The following is a 22,833-nucleotide window of genomic DNA, read 5'->3' on the forward strand; positions in this document are numbered from 1 at the left end:
AGCAGTAAGGGATGCCTTCTATAGCAAGATGAGGAGAGCGGTGGCTGAACAGGGAGACGTGAACATGTGTTAATGAACAGTACAGAGCCCACAAGACAAACCTCTTGAGAGTTACTGACTCAGTATGTAGATGGAGAAAGGGCCCACCAAAACATAACGTGACCTGGTGGTGGGATTAGGGTGTAGAAGCTGCAGTTAAGAGGAAAAAAAGGCTTGTCCTGGAATGGCAGAAGGGTGGTAGCAAAGAGGAATACTTGGCTGCCAAGCACAGGGCTAGAAAAGAAGTCAACAGGGCGAAGTCTGAGTCACAGAGACTCTTACTTGATAACCTTGATCGAATGGAAGAGAAGAATATGATTTTTAAGGTGGCAAATCAGATGAGGAGGGAGAAGAGGGATATCATTGGTGAGCAGAGTGTGAAGAATGATGAAGGAAGGGTTGTGGTGAACACTGAAGATATGAATGATGCCTGGACAGAGCATTACAGCTGGTTGTTGAATGAGGAGTTTGGCTGGGACAGCGAGGTTTGGAGCCAGCAGATCTAATGTTTGGCCCATGGCCTTTGAATAACGCTGCTACTGTGAGTGAGGCAATAGGTTGGATGCAGGTGGGGAAGGTAGCTGGTGTGTCTGGGTTGACTACTGAAATGTTGAAAGCCTTAGGACACACAAGAGTAACTGACCTGGTAAATACGATTACATTCAGTCCTTGTAAATCGCGGCAATTTGGGTCTGGACCACTGCTGTGATTTACGAAATCCGTGATTTATGAATAATAACTCTTATGTGAAATATTAATTTGGGTCTGGACTTTGGCCAACCCATCCCCACAGCACCCTACCTATGCCTATCTAGGCACCATCAAACAAAAACATACAAATTTAGGAATATTCAGTGCATGTATTAAATAGAAATAAGCAGTGTTAAGGGATCTCACCTTAATCCTATGACGAAATTGCTTAAGTGAATGGAGTGGGGTGATGTTGGGAAGAACTTAGAACCTCTCAGCACTCGTTCTTTCATAACTCTTTCGCCAGCTTTGAAACCTTCTCTCCCTTCTCAACATGATGAATGAGCTCCAAACGTTGACTGTACGACAACGGCGGCGGCTTCTTGATGCCATACTGCTTAGAGCGGTTCATTGGGGGGTCAGGAGGAGCCATGGCAGGTAGGAGGCGGGGGGAAGTTGCACAAAAAAAGCAGGTAGCTCTCGTATTCCACGGTGACGGTTGGTAGTGTGCGGACTGGCGTTACAAGAACAACAACAACATGGTGGCATTAGTATGCATACTTGACAGCAGCGACGCGTGGTGATTGGTTGTTGGGTCACAATTTTCAGTTTGAATGCCGCGGTTTACGGTTCTCCTCGGAAAAGGCCCACTTGGGTGCCTAGGTCCACGATTTTCATGACTTAACAGTGATTTAAGGTTGGCAGCAGGCTGATGGCCACTCAGCCGTGATTTACAAAGCCGTGATTTATGAACATGCGATTTACGAGGATTGACTGTATACATGAGTGTGTTGTCCCATATGACTGGCTGAAGAGTGTAATTGTAAATGTGTAAAAGTGGAAGGCTGATGCCCTGGAAGAGGGAAATTATAGAGGCATTAAGCTTTTTGACCAGATAACGAAGGTAATGGAGAGAGTTCTAGAAGGTATGATTAGAGAAAGAGTGAATACTGTATTGATGAGATGCAGTCTGGATTTATGCCAGAAAAACGGACCACTGATGCCATATTCATTGTTTGACAGCTTCAGGAGAAATATATAGGAAAGTAAAGGGAAATGTACTTCGTTTTTGTAGATCTGGAAAGGGCCTCTGACAGAGTCCCTAGAGAGGTGTTAAGGTGGGCAATGAGAAAGCTCGGGATCGAGGAGTGGCTAGTTAGGGTCGTTATGGCTGTATACGTGGGTGCTCACACCCAAGTACAGGTGAATGGAGATTTGAATGATGAGTTTTCCATGAATGTTGGTGTGCACCGGGGTCAGTCTTGAGCCTCTTGTTGTTTATCATGGTACAGGCAGACCCGGAGATATGATACCCCTAGATGCGATACCGTGGCATAGCAACGGGGGTTGAAATACCACCCTACCCTGCCTAACAATGGCCAAACCCGGTATAACAATGGGTTTTCCTTTTTTAAAACTGATTTTGATGATATTTTAGACTTAAATTTTGTGTTTAGGTCGATTTACAAATTGTTTTTAGACAAAACTTAATGTGCTTTAGCCACAGGTGGGTTGAACATTACCATTTTGAGATGATGAAGTGAGTCAGACAGTCGTTCCAGGCATCTACTGCAATAGGTTACTGTTTGCATAGATGACAAACTTTTATGACACAAAAGTACGGTATACTAGGCTACTTTCTGCACAACGATAAAGTTTTATGATAGAGATGTATGTCACACTAATAACAGGCTACTGTTCGCATAGCTTTCTCAATGCAGAGTGGGCAAGGAAGTTTACCATTTAATTTTGACACTATCACCTACATCGACAACAGCCTCCTTTGTAGATCTGTGGAAAGAGTACATTAACCCGCCCCGAACCCACAACGTACGATGCACGTTGCAACTCTTTTTTTACACTCAGTCCCCACAACATACGGTCTACGTTTTGCAATTGCAAGGTCCGTCGTTAGCACATTTTTCATATTTTGCGTGTGATTTTTGGTGAGTAGACACATAACACCTTCCTCTACCCGCCGCCAGGTGGGGACACTTCCTGATCCCACGTGACCACACTCACCAGTGACTCGGCTACTCACCTGTTAGCAGTGACCCAGGACAGACATGGCGTGCCAAGGTCTCTCTGATGAGAAATTACAAGCTGTCCTGGACTCATACCCAGCTGAGGCCTTCACTGGCGAAAGTGATTCGTCAATCAACGATGATGTCCACGAAAATGACTACACTTTACCTGACGAGGAGACAAGCAGCAGTGACGAGGAGATACCGTCACCTAGGAACCAGTGGTATGTCACATATCGTCAAGCAGGGGAAGGACAGGCAAGACCACGAGGACGTGCACGCACCTCTCTCCATCCTGTGCACGAAGGGTCAGACAAGGACGAGGACGGAGCAGGTGGACGCGGTGTTCCCACGTGGTTGGGGTCTAAACGGATCTCGTCGTGTGGAATGGAAGGGGTGAGGAGGCATGTAAGGTATGGGCACGTTGTTTTGCCTGGGGAAGGCGGCAGTGTAGGGGCGGTAGTGAGAAGTGGTGTTGAAAGTGAAAGTGGTGGTGGTAGGCAGAGAGCTTCCGTGCACCTGCGCGGCGGGCAGGTGAGGTGGAGCCGTTCCCAAGCCCATCTTTCGCCCCGCAGTATTCCTGCGCTCCCTCCCCACAGCCCTGTGATGTGGGGAAAGGGATGAAAGGGAAGGGGATGGGGAAAGGAAAAGGGAAAGGGGAAAGGGAAAGGAGCGCGAATGGGGAGGGGTGCCGCTCTCCACCTCCAAACCATCCCCACCACCCTCTCCTTCACACCCCAACAAAGGCGACGATGGTGACGAGGCTGGAGATGGTGATGTGTTGTGGTTCAGGGAGGACGGGAGTGATATTAAACCAACGATTCACCCCTTCACAGAGGAGTAGCAGTCTGGCTGCACTGCTCCACACATCCATCAAGGTTCCAACAGGGTGGATTTCTCTCACCTTTACTTCTCTGAGCCGTTTGTGAAGCGTATAGTGGAGCAGACAAACACCTTTGCCAGGAGGATGCGCCGTGAAAGCGAGCACGAGGGGACAATGAGGAGGCACTCACAACACTAAGAATACCCCGTAACAGTAGGTGACATGTTCCTTTTTTTGACCTTGGTTCTGTTGATGAGTACTGTATGGAAAGGACAAATTCCGGCTTACTGGTCTACTGACCTGATTACTTACACACCTTTCTTTGGTAAAGTTATGAGTCGGAATAGGTTTCAATACATTATGAGCCGCCTCCAATTTTATGATGCAGATTACCCTGCTAATGCAAATAACACAGATAAAATGAGGAGAATTAGGATTGTTTTTGATCACCTATGGGAAACATTCTGCTCATCATTTTATCCTTACAGAGACCTTGTCAGAGATGAGAGCCTTGTGTTGTGGAGAGGCAATATTTCCTTTCACCAGTACATACCCAGCAAGAGACACTGCTTTGGGTTCAAGATCTTTATGTGTGACTAAAACTGGTTATGTGCAAGACATTGTCTTGTCCACCAGGACACAAACAGACATAACAGAAGATCGAAGTACAGTAATCCCTCTAATATCCGAACGCCCAATATCCGAACATCCCCACTAACCGGACATAATCGTCCCAGGATCCAACATTCCCAAAATGGTCCGAAAACCGCCAAAAAAAAAAAAAAAAAAAAAAAAAAAAAAAATCCCACCCGTAATTTGAACTTGCCGCGTATGGCGCGGGAGAGCATTGTTGTGGCGCATCATTCCTCCGACGTCTGATAGAACGCCGCTGCATCCTCCCCCTTTTTTTTTTTTTTTTTTATGTGACCGACTCTGGGCATAGGCTTCACAGCCTGCTTTCAAGGCCCAGTAGTCCTCCTACGTACCGCACACCTCTACATGTCACCACTTCGGCGCTAACACCCACCGTCCATACTGAATACATGCTAGGGCTGTCTCATACAGGACTCGTGTATTGATGTTACCGGGGGTATTTTTACGACATGTCGGCGGGCATTCTGGTAGATCAGTAAAGTCTGATTTTTATGAAATTCAAATCCTTACATTGTTCCCTGCCTCAGCGGGATTTGAACCTGGGTCCCTCAGGACTGCAGGCCTGTCTCTCGCCGCGAGTGCACGCTTGTCGTTATGGCTGCCCACGTACTCGCTTTTGTGGTGGTGCCTTACCTGCTACAGGCACTCCTGCTGCTCTCGGGCCTCCTCTTAGTGTGTGTGATGATGGCCCTGCCACCTGAGAAAAGGAAGAGAATGGTGTTGACTCTGGAGAAGAAACGGGAGATATTGGAAAAATTAGATGCGGGGTGGTCTTCTTCCCGCATCCTCTGTGAGTTCAACCTGGCCCAATCTACTTTGTTCGATATTAAGAGATCCCGAGACAAACTCATGCAGTGCACGGCTGACTTCTCGTCGAGAAGCAAACGCAACGTGGAGAGGAAGGTGATGTTTACTCCCAAGTTTGCTGAAATTGACCGCTCCACGTTGATTTGGTATCGACAGCAACGTGCTGCTGGTGTGTTGGTACGTGGAACGGAGCTGAAGGCTGCTGCTGAGAAGTTCGCCAGGCTTCACGACACCCTAGGCTTCAAGGCATCCAAGGGTTGGCTCTTTGCGTTCAAGTTACGGCATGACCTTACCAACCGTAAAGCTCATGGCGAAGCTTTGGACGCTAAAGAGGATGGAGTTGACGAGTTTCGGCACAAGGTGAAGGGCTTGATCGTCAGGAAGGGCCTCACTCTCGGTCAAGTCTACAACGCTGACGAAACTGGTCTATTCTATCGCTCTTTGCCAACAAACACTCTAGCCGAGGAGACAGAGAAGTGTGTACCTGGCCGCAGGCTCTCCAAGGAACGGATATCTGCTTTGTGTTGTGCCAATGCTAACGGCATGCACCAGCTTAAGCCCGTTGTTGTTGGCTGTGCAAAGCAGCCTCGGTGTCTTCGTGGGATGATGGATGTCCTTCCTGTCGTCTGATACCATTCTTTGAAGGCATGGTTTATAGCTGTGATCTTCAAAGACTGCTTCCACCGCCACTTCGTCAAGGAGGTCATCAATTACCAAACGGAGACACTGGGAATCCCACGCGACCAGGTAAAGGCCCTCCTTCTCCTCGACAGTGCACTTGCCCACCCATGCGACAAGGACTTGGTGGCTGAGAATGGCCGGATTAGGTGCATGTTTCTGCCACCTAATACGACTGCTCTCATCCAACCAATGGAACAAGGAGTGATCGTGGCAACAAAGCACCTATACCGACGGAAGTTCCTGGACGAGGTGATGGTTGTTCTCAAGGACGAGAACGAGTGCAGGGAGGGACGGGACACACGAGGCCAGCCGACTCTGGAAAACATTCACCGCTACATCAAGTCTGCACTGTACAACTGGGCTAGTGCATGGAAGGAAGTCTCTGTGAAGACTCTGGAAAATGGTTGGTCTCGTCTGCTTCTCGGAACGGATGTGGAGTACGATTTTCTAGGGTTTGACGTGGATGACTTCCATGCACGGCTACGTACGCACGGCGACGATGTTGATGTGGACGATGTTCGTGAGTGGTTGGATGACGACGAGGGCGATCCTGGGTATCAGACATTGTCTGATATTGAGATTGCGTCTTCAGTTGCAGGTGTCAGTACCGAGCTTGAAGATTCCGACGAGGAAGGCGACAATGATGAGGACTCCTCTCAGCAGGACACTACTCCAGCCATCCCCAAGCTGAGCTCACTCCGGGAACACCTAGAGTTCGTCCTAGACTACCTGGAACACCCGTACTGCGACAGGGAGATGGGGCCCTTGGGACTTGGGGAGGAAGTGCGTGCTTTTAGGCAGCGCATCATCAATCGTCAGAATCATCGGTTATTGTGCCAATCAACCATTGACAGTTTTTTCAGGCCCGTGACCCCCGCTGTGCCCAGCCCTGGCTCCACTCCATTGCCTCCCCAAGACAGGCCCTCATGCTCCGAGCCACAGCCCAGCACATCAGCCACGGTGGAGTCACCGCTCGACGTGAGTTTGCGTCTGTCTTCACAGTCGTCTGCAGTGGGTACACCATCACCACAACCCAGCGACGCACCCCTAGGTCACCTGCCAGTGATACTCTCGGACTCTGACAGTGAATAAACAGCAAGAACTTCTCCACTAGACCACACAGGAATTTACACTGTTGTGCAGTGAAAAGAAACAGTGTGTTGTGTTAAGGATTTACAGTTGTGAGTGAAAAGACTAATTTGGAACAAAATTTAACGTAAATAGACTTGTTTGTTTTTGCTTTAGAAAATTATTAGAAGAATGGGAAAAGTTAAAGTGCAGAGTGCAACACTTAGTAAGTTACAATGGAGCATTAGTTAGACAAGAGTGCGCACTGTGAAGAGAACGACTTCTGAGTGCGATTGACTAAGTTCAGTGCAAGACTTCATGAACAGTGTTCTGGAAGTGCTCCAGGAAATCCTTCTTACTGTCAGAGTCCGAGAGGAGGCCGTTATTCATCGAGGTGGACATGGACTTGCTGTAAGTAGGCAGAATGTTTCATACTGTACTTTTTTCCATACTATACTTACCTCAAACACCTCATTTCACTCTTTAATGTCCTTTATTGGTGTGAATAGGGTGTTAGGAGCTATGCATGTGCAGTAGGAAGGTGTTTTGCTGAGTTAGGCTAGGTTAGGGTCCATAAGTACCAGTCCAGGAGCCAGTAACCAGAATGTTTAATATTGTATGAACCTACTTCTAAACCCTCATTTTATGCTTCTTTTGCATTTATTTCAGTCATTTATGTGCTTTATTGGTGTGCTTTGGGTCTTAAATATGTGCTATGCATGTCCAGAGGGAGTTGTATAGGTGTTTCTCTGAGTTAGGGTCCATAAGTACAAGTCCATAAGCTGGGGCCCAATATCCGGACAGGACCAGTATCCGGACCTGCCTATGGCTCTATTACGTCAGATATTGGAGGGATTACTGTATTGGACTCTCTGGGGCCGTGGTGAAGACAATGATAGAGGAGTACCTTCATCGTGGTCATGTCTTGTACCTGGGCAACTGGTACGCTAGCCCTCTTCTCGCTCGGTACCTCCACCTTTATGACACCGGAGTCTGTGGCACTGTTCAGAGAAACCGCCATCATATGGTGAAACTCGGGAGGAAACTTGACAAGAGTGAGGTGGTTTTCAAGGCAAACAACATCCTCGCCACTGTATGGAACCACAAGTGAGAAGTTTCCCTCCTGTCGAAGGAATACCACCCCCTGATGCACCGCACAGACTCCGTGGAGTACACCAACCAGAGGAGGGCCCATGTCTGGAAACCAGAGTTAGTAGTGGGGTACAATGTGAACATGGGGCAGGTAGACCAGTCTGACTCCATGATTTCCAGTGTGGGATGTGCCAGGACCACGATGAAGTGGTACAAGAAACTCTTCTTCCACCTGCTTGATATCATGGTCCTCAACTGCCACTATCTCCACGCCTTGACTACAGGAACCTCCGAGACCTTTGAGGGGTTTGTGAGGGAGCTGTCCCAAGAGATCATCAGGAAACAGGCAGAGGAAATGCCCCACCCCCACACCCGCACCGGCACTGCCGGCCAGACGCCCCTATGCCTCACAGGACACCACTTCCTCACCACCATCCCCTCTCAACCAAACTGCCCCAGACCACAGCACCGCTGTCATGTATGCAGCAATTCCAAAGTAGAGTGTGCACCGCCGGACGAGACACGAGATGCCAATCTGTCGATTGTAATGTTGGCTTGTGCCTTGAGCCCTGTTTCGAGTTTCACACCCTACTACATTACCGATAGTGTGTGTATGTACGCACACTCTAGTAAGGCCAATCAATACGTGATACTGTGTGCTTGCGAGAATATCACGGTCACTATAATACTAAGTCATGTATATATGTGATAACAATTGTAGAAGGCTGGACAATGGTGATAATCTTTGTGGAAAAGTATAATGGAAGTTGAAGAATAGAATGTAATACTGTGTGCCTGCGAGAATATCATGCTCGGCACATAACTATGCAATAACATTACACTCACTATAATAGTATGGCCTGTCAAATATGTGATAACAGTTACAGAATTTGAAAATTGGTATAATCTTTGTCGAAAACTATACCTCAAGTTGAAAATAAAAATGTAATACTGTGTGCTTGCGAGAATATCACGCTCACTATAATAGTAAGGCATGTCAATATGCAATAATATTATGCTCACTATAATAGTAAGGCCTGTCAATATGTGATAACTGTTATAAGAAGTTGAAAATGGTATAATGATTGTAGAAAAGTATAATGTAAGTAAGTTGAGAAACAGAATATAAGTTGAAACAACAGTCTCAGGCAGTCAACTGTGCAAGAAATTGGCGATTTTCAGGTGTTCCGATAATGAACCTACACTTATGTTGCCTACATTTTTGTTTGAAAACCAATATATTCTTGTTGTACATGTAAATTTTGACCAAATAAATGTATATTTATATATTCTAGGTGATTTCGAATAGTTACCCCACCACAGAAAACGTGGCAGCTGCACCGCGCTTCCACAGAGTACGAGCCCCATGAGTGCTGAGACTTACCTGTCCCGACCACTTACCGCGCTTCCACAGAGTACGAGCCCCATGAGTGCTGAGACTTACCTGTCCCGACCACTTACAAGTGTAGGTAAGCACTTTTTTGGTGATTTTCCATTGTTTCTCACCAAAAGTGGAGGTCTCAGCAAAAAAAAAAAAAAAAAAAAAAAAAAAAAAAAAAAAAGTCGGGTTTTGGGGGAGGGTTTGGTAATAAATTGGTCAGCACGGGGCGGGTTAATCTTAATTCATGCTGACACTGGCCACCCTCAATCATCTGCTAATCCATCCTTATGAGGCGGTTTAAACTGTGGATGAACTAAACCTTGGATTAAGCATTCCAGTGACTCGAAATGTTCTACAGTAAATATCTGTACCTAAGAATATGTTGTAATCCAGGTTTTAAACTGGGTATTGGGTTCAAAACCGAGACTTGAATTTAGACCTTAACGTTTACATTTCTGAAGGCTTTAGCTCATGCATGGATGTGTAAGCCCTTTTCACCTCCTGATGTCAATCAAATGACAAAGATTCCATGAAGCTCCAGCACCACTGGTGTGCTACAGACTGGAGTATTGATTCCCCCCACCCCCACCCCCCTTAGCCCTTACTGTCACCATCCCATTCCTATGGCCCTGTGTTTCAAGTCAGTCTTTCTTCTAAGCCAGATGCCACCCATGGCTAATGAATCCTGACTAAACCAGGGTAGTTGTGCAGAAGAAATATTTTTGAGTGTTGTCTCATCTCAGATCCTGACTGTGTAAATGTGATTGAGTTCCTTGTTTAGGAGAGCTGTAAAAGGATATTAGGGTTTTGGTCAGACACCACTGCCATGGATGATAGTAACCATTCATATCCTAACTCCTAAGCTGTATAAAAGTATTTAATAGTGTGCAACAGTACTATACATACTATACTTTCTACACCTATATCGTTGAATAAACCTACCATGAAACTGGTAGAAACTGTTGTATCGTATCATTTATAAAGACCCCAACATACTTCCATGCATCAGCCTTGGTCACCTAATGGCAGTTCTGCATGCTGCTCAAGCTCTATCAGCTTCTCTATTCATGGGTAGTCTTAATGAAAAATGGAAAAGACATCACCATATTGTAGGGGTTCATCACATACAGATATTCATTCCAACACACCACTCTCATCACCTACAACACATGGATGCAATGTCCTACTAATTATCTTTAAACGGGAGGGAGTGAAATTCATCTAATTCTGTTTGGCTTGTCCGCTAATTCAGTATGAAACACCAAGCACAACCTACAACAAACATTACACACACTCCAGCCAAACAACATCCACTTCATCATTACACAATTTGATAATGCTCATTCCGATAAGCAAAAAGGTTGATATTTTTAATACAGTTAACACCTTCAGTACAATGATGTCTTTGATATTCTATTCTTGCGAATGATTTATTCAGCTTAGGAGACATGTCTGATAATAATGGGGCTACAAAGAAATTCCATTAACCTTTCAATATGATAATGCATTTTTCCTCTTATTTCTGCTACCCACAGACAATTTTATAATGCTTAGGAGAGCCTCATTTGTAGCAAAGTACATGAAGACCATATCTAACATCTCAGGTTCAGAGTCTCTCTTAAGCTGAATATAACTGTCTGAAAGTAGCAACAGTTAAATAATAATAATAAGAAAACACTATTAGAGTGAAAAAGTTAACTACTGATTGAAAGACATCTCACCCTAGCAGAATAAAACCGTGTAGCAAAGCTAGAATTAAATACAAAAGGCACCAATCATACTGAAGAAGTTAAGACAGATGAGCAAAGTTTAGCTACATCACACAGACAGCATGTCTTACCGGTACTTATGAACAATTTACATGGCTATATTATTTAAAAAGCTACATTCATCTAACAGAAGAAAACAAGTAAAATCAATGATTAACCTGTAAGTACTGAAGCATAAAGGGGGTATAAAAATATATGCATAAAAAGCTATGAAATGACTGATAATTCTCTACAAAGACACATTCTTAAAATATTTACTACACTAAATACCTCTGCTCACTTGTATTTTCATGCAAAATGCTTTATAATCAGTAATAAAGTTTATAACAGTGTGGTACCAGATATAAAGGCAACAAGAGTTTGTCTACCTTAACTTGGAAGATTTTTATAATTCTGCAGCTGACTTCCGCAGCTCAAAAACAGAATAAGACAACATTATGGTTGAACAGCTTTTCCAAGCACATTTTTGTAAGTAGCACCATATTCCTAGTGCAGATTTTCTCTTCTTCCTCCCTTCAAAATATTTCACTCAACTTCAGAAAGATCTCTCATGCTGAATGGATAAACGAAGGCTATACCTTACTCATCCAGAATCGAATTTCTATCCTAAGGTGAATAAAATAATTTGAAGAGGGCAATAACAATATGAAAAATATGTCAATGAACTGAACAAGTTATTCTCTTGATATACTGTAACAATAAGAATGGAGAGGTGACTCTTTTAGGCCAAGTTAAAGCAGACACAGTAAACAAGCCATTCAGAGCTTGGGGGGAAAATACTTATGTTGACAAAGTAAGTATCTGCAGGGGTGACTCACATGGGTGTTGGCCAGGAGAAAGGAGATGCCATGGCGAGTGGTGCGACACAAGCCCACCCCCTTGCCCCCCCACCAATCCCCGTGTAACAGTTTGTGGGGGTAGCCATTGAGAGGGAACTTGTGGTAGTGGACCTCGGTGAGTGGGGAGCGGGACAGCACACACAGGCCGGACCCCACCACCCCGCTGAAGAAGTAGTGCGCGTGTGGCAATACTTTGTTTACCTGCAAGTAGTACTGGAAGTAAGATGCAGTAGTAATGCTATGATAATACCGTAAATTTTTTTCAGCAAAATTTCAGCACTGATAAGCAGATTCATTTTCAGTTTTTTAGGTTACAAATGATGTTGAGCCTTCTTTTGTGCATGTGTTAACTGGGAGGAGAGACACAAATGCGGTATTCATCCTAGAACCAAAACTCCGCACTTTACCCCACATATCACTGTGGCGGCAAGTGCAAGGGAGCTTTAGTTCACTGCACAGGATGACCTTGAAGGGGCAGTTGCTTGTCCATGGTTGATGGGTCTGCTCAGCCAGACAGCCCAGGATTACTCAACAACAACAAAGTTGTAGGATCTGAATGACTGCTTGCAAATTCAAAATAAAGTAAATACATTTCTCAGAGAAATCTATGGATGTCCCTATGCTCTTGATGGGGCAATTATGGATTAGATGATGGATAGACGGATGGAAGAAACGCAATAATAACAGTCCAAGATCAAAGATTATGTGGATTTGCAATAAATGGGTGAACATTATCTGCTGATATTGGTAATGTAGCTGGAAAATTAATAGTGTTGAAACTATGAACATGAAAGATGCTGAAAATGTATGAAGTACTGTAGATGAGAAACTGTTGAAAGCTGTCAAGCGTACCTGTATTAAGGGCAGCAGTGTGTGCGGAAAGTGAACAAAGTAAGTTCTTTGTCTTGGGACTAAAACAGGTCTCCATGGTGGTTCTACAAACATATATACCAGGTGGTCCTTATTACTAAGGGGGAAAATTAATTCTGGAATATTTTGTTTGCTTGCAGTGTATACTGTGAGTTTATGTGTAAACTCTTGAGACATCAAATTTTGGCTGAATTGGATGATATTTACTGGTGCCGCATCTTACCCAAAGTCTTAGCCTAATAAGCAAAATTATTGTTGTAATAATACTCTTTTATGTTATTTGAAAAAAGTGTTTGCTTTACTTCACTGGAGGCTACATTCTAGTAATACATGTATTTGTTTCATTTTTCAGGGATTTGCCTTTTGAGTTATTATTAACCACTTATTTACTATGACTTAGGTGAAATTGTTAGTACCAGTGATGAAAAGCAGGAACAAAACCAGTTTCTGGCTTGTTGGCCAACCAAGTGAAAGACTACTTGGAAGTAAGTTACCTTCCTGTGGAGAAGTGTTAGCACGACTTTTCTACCTGATGCGGACAGAGACATGAACACCGAGGGATTTTGCATGTGTTCTGTCTGCAGAACCAGGGAGATTCTGGGAGAGAGCTAGTGTTCTTGAATCGGAGCCACAGTATCATGTTCCTAAATTCGAATCTCTCTATAAAGAATGGAGAAAGTTGGAGAAGAGTAAGAACTGGAATACAGAAAGAGAGGAGAAGAAGAGAAAGAGAGGAGAAGAAGAAAAGCTTCCAAGAACAGATGAAAGATCTCTTTGATACTGCACACACGAATGCCTTGGACCTCATCAAAAATCGTGAGGATAGGGAGTTTCTTGTGGTTCAGAGAGAGAAATGGAGGCAAGGCTCTATGCTGAGAATTGATGTAAACTCCACTGGAAAGAAACGAAGAGAGAGACAGAGAGAGGGACAACAGATTGAACAGGAGATGGTAGAGTGTAAGGAATGTTATCAAGCAGAGAGAGAGAAAACAGCGGAGTTGGAGGAAAGCCTAACTAATGATGAAGACAAAACAGGTGATGATTATACAGATAGAGCAGGTCTTTCCTTTTAGGCTGCAACTCCTCCTTTGAAATGCCAACGAGCATAAAAAACAGTTGCCACTTCTCCAGCTGCTGATGCTTTAGATCGGACCAAGACTTCAGACCATGCTGCAGTCCAACTGCTTTCTGCGACCATTTCTGCCTGAGAACAAGATTCAACAATGTATACTATCAACAGGCAAAGTATCCATCGAGATCAAATGATGAGTTGGAGGGAATCTGCAGAATGGCTGAAGAAATCATTCCATCAACTGTGCCACTTGTAGTACACTGGGATGAAAAACTAACTGCGGATGTAACAGGAGCAAATGTCACTGAACGCCTTCCAATTCTCATCTCAGGTGTGTGGAGTTTCAAAGCTTTTGAATGTACCCACTTTGTCATCATTGAAACCTTGAATGACTGGGGTATATCTGAACATGTTGCAGGAATGGCATTCATCACAACTGCCAGCAATACCGATCTGTGGGCAAGGGCATGCACCCTCATACAACAACAGTTGAACAAGGATCTCCACCTGGCTTCTCAGCTTCACATTTTTGAGATCCTTGTTCAAAAGGCCTTCACCATTTACCTTGGACCGTCCTCTGGTCCTGACATTCACATATTCAAGCAGTTCAAAGCCAAGTGGAATACAATTGACACAACATGCTTTCAGACCTTGAATGACAATGAGGAAATGTCGATGACTGATAGTGAGCAATGTGATGAGCTCATAGCATTTTGCATGAAACAGCTGCAAGAAAGCCAACCTCAAGATAATTACCAAGAACTGCCAGAACTGTTCACTGTTGTCTTAGGTGGTGTACCGCCCCATGGAACACGGTTTCAGCGCCTTGCTACTTGCCACCATGCCAGATGGATGGCTAAAGTTATATACAGCATCAACGTCTATCTTTTTCATCATCATACAAGCATCATACTAAACCAAGGCTGAGGATTGAGGCAGTGTGTTGTGTTTATGATGAAGCAATACCTGAAATCATGGTTTATGGCAAAGCAGCTCTAGCTCCAGCAAACCATCTGAGGCTTCTCCAGGAATTGTCACTTAATCCTGATAAGGACATCTCACAAGTCTGTTTGAAAGCATTTGGTCATCACTTGTGGTATTTGTCAGTGCAATTAGTTGGAGTGGCCTTTTTTGATCCAACTGTTGACCCTAAAATGAAGCGAAAAATGGTGATGGCTCTTAACGAAGATGGACGCAAAGATCAACTAAAGAAGGTAACAACTGAACTTGAGGCAGCAGCATTGAATCAGAAAATAATATCAAGTTTCGTGACCAATAACACCAAGATGATCTTCACACTGTTTGACCTTCCTCATTCATTCCTAGAATTCAATCCATCCACACTGGAAAGCCGTGAACATTATAAGGAAGCTGAGTGCATCGTACAGAGGCTACAGGTAACAAATTACCTTGTTGAAAGAGAAGGTAGCACTGATTCAGGAGTTTAATCCAGTATTGACCAAGAACGAAGATCACCAGCAGTTTCTTCTCCAGGTTGTTGAACAACACATGCAAGTGTATCCAGAGGAGGAGAAGGCTACAGCTGGCAGCAATTACAAACCAAAAAACTAGGCAACAGTAAGTGGGAGTTTGGTTCCCAAGATACCCCTCCCAGTGAGGGCCTAATACAGTACAATCCCTGCTATCCGGTATCCAGACAGACGGAATACTCAGAAAAACGGGAAAATTCAAGGGCTGGTAAAAACGTCAGTAAGTTATAACTGTGCGCCATTTTGAATGGACCACCAAACCGCCATTTTATCGTGTCACACGAGGCTGGGTGAAGTCGGACTAAGCGAGGTGAAGGCATTTCTGACTAATGTAAATCCCTAGTAAATCCTCTTAACCAGCCCTCCTCCTCCCTCTTTCCCCTACTTGAATTCAGTCATCCTCCACACCCTCCACAATTTCCACAAATCAGTCTGCTTTTTACCACCAGACAGTAAACAAGCTCTCTTGCTGTTGTGTTGCTCTGATGGACGGTAATTTCAACATTCCAAAATGCCTAAAGAGCAAACTAAACGTAAGTGTGTCGTGCCTACCTTGAAACAGAAGCTGGACATATGCAATAGACTTGAAAAGGGCAAACATTATAAAACACTGATGACCGAATATAATGCAGGAAATCCAACGATTTATATCAAGACCCAAGCATCCAAGCTCAATGAATTTTTCATGAAAAGCGAGACAAGTCCATTGAAAAAAGGCATACTCTTCATCGTTCGAGAGGTTCTGCTTAGAAAGATCTAGGGGAGCACCTATTTCTGGTCCTCTTATCCAAGAAAAAGCAAGAGAGTTTCACAATAAAATGAATACAGAAGTCGAATGTGATTTCAGTGTTGGATGGTTAAATCGTTTCAAAGACAGGCATAAAATTTGTAAGCCAGACATCTCGGGAGAGAGCAAATCAGCAAACGCTGGTGTTTTTCTTCCTAACGGACCGACTCTAACTTGCACCACATAAATTCATCTTAGAACGCATGTGTGCTGGCAGAGATGAAAAAAAAAAAATGTTAATAGGAATGAAGGTTTACTTTGTTGGAAAAAAAATATATATATATGCTTGCACTTCATAAGTACATCATGTATTTTATTTTGTGCAAAACAGCTGATTGGTGGCAGGTGAAGGGTGGAATGATGGAGGTCAGTCGGGGCTGGGACCATAATCAAAGCTTGTGTGGGGGCACAGGTGTGATAATTCTACAGTGCAGTCTTAACATCAGTTCACCAATAAATGTTCATGATTTTATTTCTTTATTTTTCCACTTTTATGAGTACAGTACATACAACGAATACTTCGGTAGTTAACAGAGTGGTGTAAAACAGTGGCGGTCAGTTGGGGCCGGGATCGTAAACAAAGCTGATGTGGGGGCACAGGTGTCGTGATAATTTACCAATAAATATTCAGGATTTTATTTCTTTAGTTTTCCACATGAGTACAGTACATACAAGAAATTATTCGGTAGTTAACAGAATGGACTTGTACATTTTGCAGTACCAGTACTACAAGGCATTGTGTGCATGTCCATTATGACCATGGTGTGTGTTTACGAGGCAATTTTTCAGGTGGAATATCTTAGTGTGCTCCCTGATGTGAGTGGTGAGTACCTGAATTGTATTTACGGCTGTGATAATGATCACCTTTGTATAGATTTGAATATCAGAACTACGGGAAAAATCTGTAACCGGGAAGGTGAATTCCCCAAGCCGCCCGGTTAACTGGGATTGTACTGTATTCTGCAAAGAGAGGGCCCTTGGTAACCCAAATGGCATATTAACATTATGCCATAACAGTATAACTTTGAACATGATGTGGCACCAGTTAAAATTATCTAATGAGCACGAAGATTTGCATACACCATTTTTAACCCCTAAACCGCAGGCTTGTTTTGCTTTGATTTGTGGCTCCTGCAGGCATATTCGCGCTCCAACAGACTCTCTAAAAATACTTGCCAAAAATCAGTTATTAGTCCTTGAATATTAAAATTAAAATATGCATATGGCACATGGTGCCAACGGCCATACCACGTTGAGTACACCGCTTCCCGTCCGATCAGCGAAGTTAAGCAACGTTGGGTCTGGTTAGTACTTGGATGGGTGACCGCCTGGGAACACCAGACGCTGTTGGCATAACGTTCTCCCTACGTGTCAAGTGGGGTTGGTGGAGGATTAGTGCCCCTCCCTGTAAAACAATTAACTCTAAGCCCTTGGCCACCCCGTTTGGGATACGTGGCGTCTGGCAATGAATGAATGAATGAATATGGCACATGCCTTCAGCTTTCTCCTGGGATGTTTGTTGAGCCTTTGTTGAGTACTGTAGGACTTGTGGAGACCTCTGAAGTTGAGTAACGAAGTCTCCACTTTACACTTCCCGACAACCCATAATATCATTACCACAGCCTGATATTATCACTAGAAACACTATTCTATGATTCTCAAATAGTTTGGAATCCATATTCCTCCCCTCCCCCCCAAAAAAACACTGTGAAAGAAATGAAAATTACGAGGGCGTATGACCTTCCCACTTGTGCTAGTTCGCCGCTGGTGTTGTCATTTATTATTCATAAAAACACTCAGTTTATATTTCTATTACTATATAACATATATATCTACAGTCTTTATCCATAAGTTTCCTTCAGTAATAGTAGTTTATTGTCACTGTAGGCATTCAATTTCTCTTTCAGTAAAATACGTAGCATTCACTTTCTCGTCCTGTATACTAGCGTTGAGAGTGAATGTCACTTTCACCTTCACTCTCATAACTCATAGTATTCATACATGCTAGAGTGAAACTTTCACTTTCATTACTCCTAGTATATATACTCGTATTCTTATAATACTACTCATTTACATTTCTATTTATGTTCTCTATTTTATTTACAATATTTACATTTCTATTTTATTTACACTGTGTTAGGCAGTCACTTGCAGTAACTTATAAAACTATTTTCCACTGTTCACTTATATTTACATTCACTGCTTTCACTTGCTGTTTACACATTATTTACACATTATTTACAATTCCACTTGCACTGTTTTACTCACCAGAAATATCGTAGTCACTCTCTATCATTTGTCAGCCGTTTACCTCTTTCCACATGAGGTTTAGTAGGGGGTAGAGGTCACAGGGCCCTTTGCATGGGGCTAAAAAGCGGCGGAATTTAGCAGGTGCGAATCCGATGTACTTTCACCTTGAAAGACGACAGTAAACTGATACTGGTGGGCCGGGGTGGCCTACCTAGGGAGAGTGCATTACTGCCAATGTCAGCCTCGTGACAGCTGCTAATATATAGCTATGAAATGATTGGCAGGAAATCTAGATAACGCATTATATATTAGGTAGTTCCAGGTGAATGTAAATATCACTTAGGCTTCTCCCTTCCCTCCTTATATAAATTTTTATTACGAGAATAGATTAAAGGGCATATTTCAAGGGAAAATAAACAGCAAAAATTAGCGAACGGGTGCACGTGAGGTGTTGTCAGGTGATAATTAGCCAATTCCAGGTGTATGGCACTATCACTTACCTTATTTCTTTTTTGTATATATTATTTGGTATAAAAATAGGGCATAGGGCTTATTTCAATGGATGAAATCAGTGGAAAATTCCAGGGAAGATTTACTTAGAGTAGAATAAAGTGTGGTGGCCTGCAATAATTAGGTAGCTCCAGGTGAATGTAAATATCACTTAGGCTTCTCCCTTCCCTCCTTATATAAATTTTTATTACGAGAATAGATTATACGGCATATTTCAAGGGGAAATAAACAGCGAAAATTAGCGAACGAGTGCACATGAGGTGTTGTCAGGTGATAATTAGCCAATTCCAGGTGTACAGTATGGCACTATCACTTACCTTGTTTCTTTTTTGTATATATTATTTGGTATAAGAATATGGCATAGGGCTTATTTCAATGGATGAAATCAGTGGAAAATTCCAGGGAAGATTTACTTAGCGTAGCACAGCCGGGGACGCGAGAGGAGAGGGTAATGGAGGGGAGGTAAGGAGGGAAGTCAAGAATGGGTAGAAATGGCTAAATTGTCAGCAATGGATGGGAGTACAGATGAGATTAGGAGTGCTGACTAGTGTCGGACACTGGCAGTACTGATAGATGATACAAGCCACCACTTGAAAGCCCGGGCGAATTCAAAATAACACAGAATCACAAAAGCGACGCCCCCCGGTATGATCCCTTGCTCCCAAGCGTCACGAAAGTGACGCCCCACAGTTAAGGGGTTAATCAACAGGAATGAAGTCCCACAGCAGCTGAAGCAAATTTTTTGAGCTGAAAATTAAGGACCACCTTAGCAGGATGGTTTTATAAAACAAATACAAGGTATGGAAATAGATGTTGGAGGACCCTTAGTAAGAGAGAGTAGGGTTTGAAAATTGCCTGTACTGTTGTTTGCTTCTGATAATGTAATGCTAAGCGAAGATGAACGAGAGTTGCCAGGCTTGCGGAATGAGTTGGGAAGTGTAAGAAAACTCAAAATGTGACCGCAAATATGAGTAAAGTCAAACATTTAGGTAGTGTGATGAGTAATAACGCAAGTTTAGAGGATGAAGTGCATGAAAAGAAACAGCATGGAAGAAAAGTTGCTGGCTGAATATAAGAGCGAAATGGGTTCAGATGTGAACATATAGTATATTAAAAAAAATAAATAAAAATAAAAATAACCACATCAAGACAGTACACTGTACTGTGATTCTCAAAAAAACACATGGAAGTGAAGGTTGAACTCTGTTGGAGGGGCACTTCAAGTGTTTTTGGAGAGGAGCATGTGGAGTTACATGGAGAGAAACAAGACAACTAAGGAAATACAGTAAAGAAGTTTTGGGGTGTTGACATGAATGTGCAAGAAAGTGTTAGGAGAAATACTTTGAGATGGTCTGGCCATATGGAGAGGATGGAGAATAAGAAACTGACTAGCAGAGGGCATGCTAGGGGATGGCAGTGGTGATGGTGGGGGGAGGAGGAGGAGGAGGAGGAGGAGGAGGAGAAGTGTGTGAGCTACAGAGAGCAGGCTGATGGCAGAGGACAGAGTGACATGGAGGTGGTTTGTCTGTGGCCACCCATTATGGGATTAAGGTGTATGGCAATAGATGAACAGACAGAAGAAGTTATATATAAAAAAGTTTCTCACCTTGTGCTCTAAGAAACTAAAGTCAGATTTAGACCAGACCTCTTGAAGGAACACAAAATCAAATTCATCTGGTCCTGTCACCAGCTGGTTTGCTATAGCCTCAAGGCGAGCCTCTCGGTTTTTGGAGAGGCCGGGTATACCCCTGGAAAATTGTCAGAAGTGAGAATCGTTTAGACGAGAAGGACTTGACTATGATGTTGTAATTATTAACACATTTTACATTTCACAACATAGCTCATCAGCACAATGATGATGCAGTTTTTACACCATATACTCCCCTCTTCGTGATGGTCTTTTCTTTTCCTATTTAGAGGACTTTGCAGAGGCATGTAACATTTCATGACTGCATGTCAAGTGGCTCTTAGGTAGGATTGAATTCCTGACCTTTCAATCAAAACTATGTACTCTAATGTACTAGACTATGACATTTACTCAATGCTGCCTACTGAAGCAGCTTCAGAGAAGAGCAGGTCAGAACCAACAGACAGGAATTTACTTACCAGACATTAAGGGTGAGGACCTTGATCTCCACAGCCATAGTGTTGTCCTTCTGGGCATGTTCCGGTACCGTCATCAGCAGTGCTCACCTGAAGTATATTCATGGTTACGACATACTGTACAACGGCTGAGAAGATGAGGTACAGATACTGAGGACACAAAAGATTTGACAACTGTTGCTGGACTGAATGAAAGGATGGACAACAAATCACATAACATACACAAAACAATTGCCAGTCACTATTTTCAACCAGACATTTAACAGAACACACTTGTCTGAAAGGTTTTGGGAAGTTTAATGAAAGTTGCTAAACTCCTTCAGCCTATTTGGTGGTAAGGTATAGTCAGACTGGATGGATGATATAACTAGCTCCAGCTTATCAAAATTCATGCAACCATGACTACTGATGCTGTGTGAGTGGCCCAGTCCTATCAGGTTGCAATAAAATGACTATACATGAAGTTATGTGTGAATAAACTATGAAATTTACTTGCACTGCTATACTGGCAGTCCTCATTATTATTATGAACTGTATGCCAAAATATCAAAACTTCACACAACAGGTACTTAAAATAAGTGGAAAATGGTAAATCACCAGTACAGACAGCAATGGAATTCTAATAAGCAAACTGTTCTTTAATTTACTGGAGTTAAGAGCAAAATCATAATCAGAAGGTGACTTATAACATGGATACTGTGTATTTCTGGACAAACAATAACACAGTTCTTTCGTAATTACATATGGCATCTGTGGACTTAAACCAGACCAATCTGGAAGAACCACAATAACGAAGTGTGAACTCAAAATCACACTGAAACATTAAGGAATGTATCTGGAACTCAATGCTAATCCAACTGACCTGATCAGCAATGATGAAGTGACATTAAATTGTACTGTACTCTTTTTACTTTATTTTGGCCTAAAATAGCTATCTCTCCATCCTGAATGCTGAGCTGTAACAATATTTTAATATAATGTATCTTCAATTAGGCACAGGATCACCTGTTAAATGTTTAACAAATTTTTTTACCAACCTGTGAACTGATCAACTGATTCAGTGACTTTATAAACGATGTAGCTACGGAACTGTGTTTTTAAATAACGGTACCAAGGATATCCATCATTAAATAATGAAAATACAAAATAAAGGGACAGGTTAGGTAAGATTAGTTTAAGTTTGGGTAATATTTAAGGAGACACAGGGCCACCTTATTTTGCCGTTTTCTTTAGTTCTTTCTTTACCTTAGCTCTTCATGGGATCCTAACTGCATTTGCAAGTTTCAATGTATTTTAATTTTTTAAAAGCAGTGAAAAACATTTTAATTGCGACATCTGTTTACAATCCCTAAAGGTGTTGAAGACAGACAGATGCCATCTTAGAATGCCATTTTTAAATGAAATTGCCCCTATCAGTGCCTATTTATCAAAACCTAACCTAAATTTTCAGGGCAGCAACCATCATCCACTCACGATGTAGTGCTGCCTACTTCTTCATTCACCTTTATCAATCTTTTTCTGTGTCTGCCCTTCTCTTTCCCTATTTCTCCCATCTTTCATGTCACTTTTTATTACTCTTCTTTCATTTTCAGGTGGCTTTACATAGAGTGACAAGCAAAATGATTTCCTGTAAGCAAGGAAATCATTTACAGTGATAGGTGGTAACTTCATAACCAGCCCATACATGTTCCCAATGTGTCAACAAGTGGGTTGGAAGAGGGTCAGTACCCCTCCTCATAAATCAACTAGCTAACTCATGGACAAACAGCCACTCCTTACGAGATTACTGCATCTGGCTGATGATAGACGGACAGAATGGAGCCCGACCATGTTTATCCCATCCTAACCCAACCTAACCTAATCTATTTTATGCTAACCTAACAT

At 42.9% G+C, this 22,833-nt stretch overlaps 1 protein-coding gene and 1 non-coding gene across 2 annotated transcripts in view; one reads left to right on the top strand and one right to left on the bottom strand.

The window, feature by feature from the left end:
* The window catches only part of nSMase (neutral sphingomyelinase), a 131,180-nt gene extending 110,154 nt beyond the window's left edge, over positions 1–21,026 (bottom strand). Inside the window, exons 1-3 of the mRNA XM_080278312.1 lie at positions 20,953–21,026; positions 20,453–20,594; positions 11,847–12,068 (exon numbers count right to left, since the gene is read on the bottom strand). Coding sequence (XP_080134438.1) covers positions 11,847–12,068; positions 20,453–20,594; positions 20,953–21,026 — 438 coding nt within the window. The remainder of the gene's footprint in view (positions 1–11,846; positions 12,069–20,452; positions 20,595–20,952) is intronic.
* On the top strand, positions 17,321–17,439 carry LOC145407285 (5S ribosomal RNA). Its single transcript, XR_013898678.1, has one exon. It is a non-coding gene; the product is annotated as a 5S ribosomal RNA (ribosomal RNA).
* Positions 21,027–22,833: the final 1,807 nt, after the last annotated feature.

This window comes from Coenobita brevimanus, chromosome 72, assembly GCF_032717465.1.
Source record: "Coenobita brevimanus isolate Jiangsu-jjx chromosome 72, ASM3271746v2, whole genome shotgun sequence".
Classification (NCBI taxonomy): domain Eukaryota; kingdom Metazoa; phylum Arthropoda; class Malacostraca; order Decapoda; family Coenobitidae; genus Coenobita; species Coenobita brevimanus.